Source organism: Carassius auratus, chromosome 14 (genome assembly GCF_003368295.1).
Source record: "Carassius auratus strain Wakin chromosome 14, ASM336829v1, whole genome shotgun sequence".
NCBI classification, from domain to species: domain Eukaryota; kingdom Metazoa; phylum Chordata; class Actinopteri; order Cypriniformes; family Cyprinidae; genus Carassius; species Carassius auratus.
Window position 1 is genome coordinate 202,774 of NC_039256.1, and position 5,529 is coordinate 208,302.

Sequence of the window (5,529 nt, forward strand, 5' to 3'; positions counted from 1 at the left end):
ATGTTTTATTGAAAGTTTAATACATTACATACAATTAAACAATAAAATACCATAAATAAGTGCCTGTATAATGTGTTTTAAATCAGCCTACTATTATCGATTAATTGACTGTGGTTTCAGTTTGATACGTGTTCAGACCCACTCATAAAAAAGGTAAAAAAAGATTTGAGAAGGTTTTGAAGCAGTATGGCCATCACTACCACGCAGCGTCATGTATACGCGCAACACATTTTAAAGCACAGTATCTGGGGAGGGCTACAAACCCTCTGACTGACGTCACATGACCAACCCCTCCGTTTCCAGAACAGTTCACCGGATTCTAGTGCAAAGATCCTAGCCTCTCCATGGGATAACAATGAGGCTTGTGCTCCTGAAAACTATGAAAGAAGAGGGGAAATGTGAAACTAATACCATTAACATGAATTCTGCTGTAATCACATAAATTCAGACTTCTAACTGAAATGTGAGTATTATTACTGATTAGATTATTCTCAAAATGATCTTTGTGCAAAAGTCATTTAAATTCAACTGATGTATGTGTAAAGTTGAACTATATACGCTTCTGTGGCTACGTTTAACACAACAGAGAAAAATAAAAGTCCTCTTAAACAAAAGCAGTAAAAGTATCACACTTTCTATCATCTGACTGATTTACTTCCTCGATCCTCTTGCAACAGAGGTGAAAGGTTGACTTCAAATTAACTGGTGAGGTTAAAGTTTAGCTATTATTGTCCCTGCCACATTACCATGTACTACCTAAAAGACAAATGCATAAGCAGATGACTTTAGTGATAAAATAATGGCTTTGCAATGTAAGAATTCAAAATTGTGTCCATACATATTATAATTATTGTCACCTTGTGGGCAAACTAAGCACAGCAAGCTAAGGCAAACTGACCGCTTCAAAGAGAATAACTACGTCACTGTTCCAAAGTTCATCATTAAGTGTCATTAAGATGAAGTCGTTATACAGCTCATATCGGTTCAGGTGTTGTTCTCATCTGACAGTGCCGGTGCAGTTAGTTTGATCCTATTTTCTGTCAGCTCAGTTCTGCACAATCTGGCGTAACTGAATGAACACAGTGTGACATTATTCCAGTCTGCATCATGAGTGTGTTTTTATCATTCTGAGTCTTATAAACACCTCCTTGACTGAAAACTGAAATGCACCACAGAGAAATTAAGTTCATTGTTGAGTTGTGGTTTCTCTGTCGGGTTGAAATAAAGCATTCGTAACTTAGCCAGGTTTGACTGTTTGCATGATGATCTTGCTATTTATAATGTAGTCCTAGCTGCTCTTGACATAACAGATGATAAATAACCCTTGTGTTGTTTAATCACAGCAACAATGGCTTCACCAAGAGGTCACCATCGGCGCGGAAGCATGGAGGAACCGGTTAACATGTCGTAAGAGATTGTTGATATTGTTTTACTATGTTGTTATGTTTATGTTTGTTATGTGTTTTCATGATGCATAGGATTTATACAAACTTGTGTTGTTATATGTTATACATAGTATTCTGTAAATAGCATTTCATTAGTTAATATACAAGTTGACTACATGTAACAATACATAAATATTTGTATTACGGAATGCGCATGCCCTGATTTTTTTTTTTTTTTTTTTTTTTTTTTAGATCAAGTGTTATTCATCTCAAAGAAGAATTGACTAGACTTCAAAACGACATTTTTCCAGAATGCAACAAACATATAGAGAAAATTAGTGATCTCATCAATGAGTTTGACAATGGTTACAGAATTGCTATTTATGCCCTGAAAGGAGCAAAAATAACTGGAGGAACTGCGATGGTGTTGTTGGCATTATCATTTTTTGTCACTGATGAAGCAGTTTTTGAATGGTTTTCTGCAGCAGGGACAGCTATGGCTGTAGTTTCTGCATTAAGTGTTGCTTTTGGACTAAACAGGAAAACACAGCAGGAGAAGATCTTAAAACGACCCATTAAAGACGAAATTAAGGGATATCTGGATACAATTAACAACACTATTGACATGCTGGAAAAAATCTGTCAGCGTACTGAGGAAATATTGAGAGACCCTTCACTATTAGACCACAGAACCCAGGCATTGAGTGAACATTTTACCTACTGCTTTGAAAAAAGGCTCTTTCGGGAACATGACAGTATTAAAATGGGTGACCGGCTGTCTAAAATAGTGCATTTGTCTGGAAAGCTTTCAGAAATGATCGCCAACATTAGTTCTGTGCCTGATATCCTCAAAGAGATTATCGAAGATGACAAGAGGCAACATGACAAACATGCAAAACCCACACGCGAGCAAATAAATAAAAGAGAGTTCAAGGAGAAAGCAGAGAAATTCATAAATGATATGCAGAAAGGAATTAGTGAGCTAAAAAACGGAGTGAAAGAAATAAACCAAACAGCTGACAGAATATCAGATCGATTGAGTTGAACCTGACGAAATTAAAAAGTATGAACTGCTGAGACGTAACTTGTAACTGGATCCACATATGACAGTTTTGAAGGATTTGAACATTTCATTGTCCTACAACAATATTGTTAACATTGCCAAAAGTTAGAAATACAGTTTTATTTTTAGAAGTTATTTTGTGTATTTATTTAGCACTTTCATAACAAAACATAATAAAATGTACACAAATGTATAATTGTCTTTTTTCTGCTTTATGTAAGTGATGGTACATGCTGTATCTTGCAGCTACTCCAGCACCTGAAACCACCAACGAAACACCAAACGTGAACGGGGCCAAAAACAAACCCACTAGTGCTGTGATTCCTGCAGCTGCTGCTATTACTGTTCCTGACAAACTGCCCAACATTGTTTAATCTATTATCTAATAAACGCTGCATTCCAGATTTGATGCCAACTTGCAGGCCCTTTGCTTAACTTCCTTCTATCTGTTGCTCAAATGTACATCATTGCTTGGAACCATTGCAGTAAATTGAATTCTAACATCCTGATCCAATTGGAATCTGCTCTTTTGGAATCTGTTGTTTTATAAAGACCACCTATTATGTAAAATCACACTAGAATGATAAAAATCCACCCACAAATTTTTTTATCACTATTTGGTCATTCCCCCAGCTGGGAAAAGTCCAGGAAAAGGTCTGTGATAGTGATTTTGAACCTCTTTGGGATGGCTTCTGGAGGGCGCACAAGTTGAGTTTAGGTTTATTGGTGCCGTGCCAGTTGTCATTTTGTAGGCAAGCATCAGTACCTTGAATTTGATGCGAGCGGCTACTGGTAGTCAGTGTAACCTGATGCGGAGAAGAGTAACATGAGCATTTTTTGGCTCATTGAAGACCACTCTCACTGCTGCATTCTGGATCAGCAGAAGAGGCTTGACAAAACATGCAGGAAATCCCGCCAAGAGAGCATTACAATAGTCCAGTCTGGAGAGAACATGAACTTGCACAATATGTTGTGCGGCTTGCTCTGAAAGGAAGGGTCTAAATCTAAATCTGCAGAAAAATCTGTTGTAGCAATATGATCTGTGAAGCTCAAATGATGATTGATCACAACTAGGTTTCTGGCTGTCCTAGAAGAAGTTATGGTTGACGAACCCCGCTGTATTGAGAAGTTTTGATGAAACGATGGTTTTGCTGGAACTACCAGCAGTTCTGTCTTAGTAAGGTTGAGCTGAAGGTGATGGTCATTCATATAGCTAGAAATGTCGCTCAGACAGGCTGAAATGCCAGCAGCTACCGTCAGGTCATCTGGTTGGAATGAGAAGTAGAGTAGAGTGCCATCAGCATAGCAGTGAAAGGAAAAGCCATGCTTCTGAATGACAGATCCTAATGAAAGCATGTAGATGGAGAAGAGAAGTGGTCCAAGCACTGAGCCCTGAGGAACCCCAGTAGCAAGAAGTTTGACTTAGAAACCTCACCCCTCCAAGACACCCTAAAGGGCTTACCTGAAAGGTAAGACTTAAACCACAGGAGTGCGGTTCCAGAGATGGCAAGATGCTCTTGCCAGTCGCAGGGCTTCAGTAACCGAGAGCAGGGCAGTCTCAGTTGAGTGGCTGCTTTTGAAGCCAGGTTGGTTGCTGTCCAGGAGGTTGATCTGTGTTTAAACTCGCTCAAGTGTCTTTGCAATGAATGGAAGAGGGGGAATACCAGTATGTAGTTTTCTAAAAGTCCTGGGTTTAGAGAGGGTTTTTTTTTTAAGCAGCGTGTTTACCCAAACCTGCTTAAATTCTGTGGGGAATGTTCCAGAGTGAAGAGAAGTGTTTATAATGTAAGCAAAGGTATTTTAAAAATAAAGCTGATTGAAAAGCCGTGTGATGTCACACCGTCTAGTCGTTACACTGTACCTTACTTCTTCGGTACACCGTCACACCTGATGGATTAAATAGGTAATGACTAAATATCCATCACTTATTATGATAAAACATGTCTAGCATCAAAACGTGAATACAGACCTGTTTATCACATATTAATGAAATAAATATCCAACCCAAACTGGATATATTTATCAACGTTTTTCATGTAAAACAATACCGAGCAAGAAATCGACAAATAAACAAGTGACCATGTGACAAACGCACACACTTCATAACACACGGACATCTAGAAAACTAGGTTGCTGCTGGAAGAGGTGCTAGTGAGGCCAGCAGGGGGCGCTCAGCCTGTGGTCTGTGTGGATCCTAGCGCCCCAGTGTAGTGATGGGGACACTATTCTGTCAACAAGCACCGTCCTTCGGATGAGACGTTAAACCGAGGTCCTGACTCTCTGTGGTCATTAGAAATCCCAGGATGTCTTTCGAAAAGAGTAGAGGTGTGACCTCGTCATCCTGGCTAAATTCGCCCATTGGCCTCTGACCATCATGGCCTCCTAACAATCCCCATATCTACTGATTGGCTTCATCACTCTGTCTCCTCTTCACCAGTAAGCTGGTGTGTGGTGGGCGTTCTGGCGCAATATGGCTGCCGTCGCATCATCCAGGTGGATGCTGCACACTGGTGGTGGATGAGGAGATACCCCCTGACTATGTAAGCTCTTTGAGTGTCTAGAAAAGCGCTATATAAATGTAAGGAATTATCTAGCTTTAGCCAAAATGTTTGGTTTGTTCAACTTACCTCATAAAATTTTAATTTATTTATCATGCCTTCAATCAAATAATCAGAACTTCACAGCGTTCAAATCAGGGGGGCAGGGTTTGATATTTTTTTGAAGCACCCCTGGGCGCCGCGATTGGCTAGCGGACCCTCACCTGCTGTTAGCATTCCATTGACTCCCATTCATTTTGGCGTCACTTTGACAGCGAATAACTTTACATCTGAGGCATTTAAAGACTCCATTTGTCCATTCATTATTTCTAAAGAAACACGAAAATGTATTAAAAGGCCCCGTTACCTTGTATCTTACGTTGTGGCCCCGTAGAAGCAGTTTTTGTAAAAAAAATAGGCTAACGATTGCGTCATAACCTGCGACTCTCTGTCGTGCAGTAGAGAAATTACCGTATGGACAGGATGAGAAGCTCGCAGACAATCTTTTACTGTCTATGAGGTAATCGGGGAGACGTGGAGGAAT

The 5,529-nt window shown here is 39.7% G+C and overlaps 1 protein-coding gene across 1 annotated transcript; it reads left to right on the plus strand.

Annotated features, from left to right (window-relative positions):
- The first annotated feature begins 318 nt into the window (after window positions 1-318).
- Window positions 319-2,641, plus strand: LOC113114442 (uncharacterized). The gene is made up of 3 exons (XM_026281374.1): window positions 319-463; window positions 1,344-1,407; window positions 1,638-2,641. Exons 2-3 carry the CDS (start codon window positions 1,349-1,351, stop codon window positions 2,428-2,430), a joined length of 852 nt encoding a protein of 283 aa, XP_026137159.1. The 5' UTR covers window positions 319-463; window positions 1,344-1,348; the 3' UTR covers window positions 2,431-2,641.
- The last annotated feature ends 2,888 nt before the right edge of the window (window positions 2,642-5,529 follow it).

Bases quoted from the DNA above. Each gene is read 5' to 3' on its own strand.
- LOC113114442 (XM_026281374.1), top strand. From the start codon at position 1,349: ATGGCTTCACCAAGAGGTCACCATCGGCGCGGAAGCATGGAGGAACCG. The intron at 1,408-1,637 runs GTAAGAGATTGT...TTTTTTTTTTAG, and splicing joins GAGGAACCGGTTAACATGTC to ATCAAGTGTTATTCATCTCA.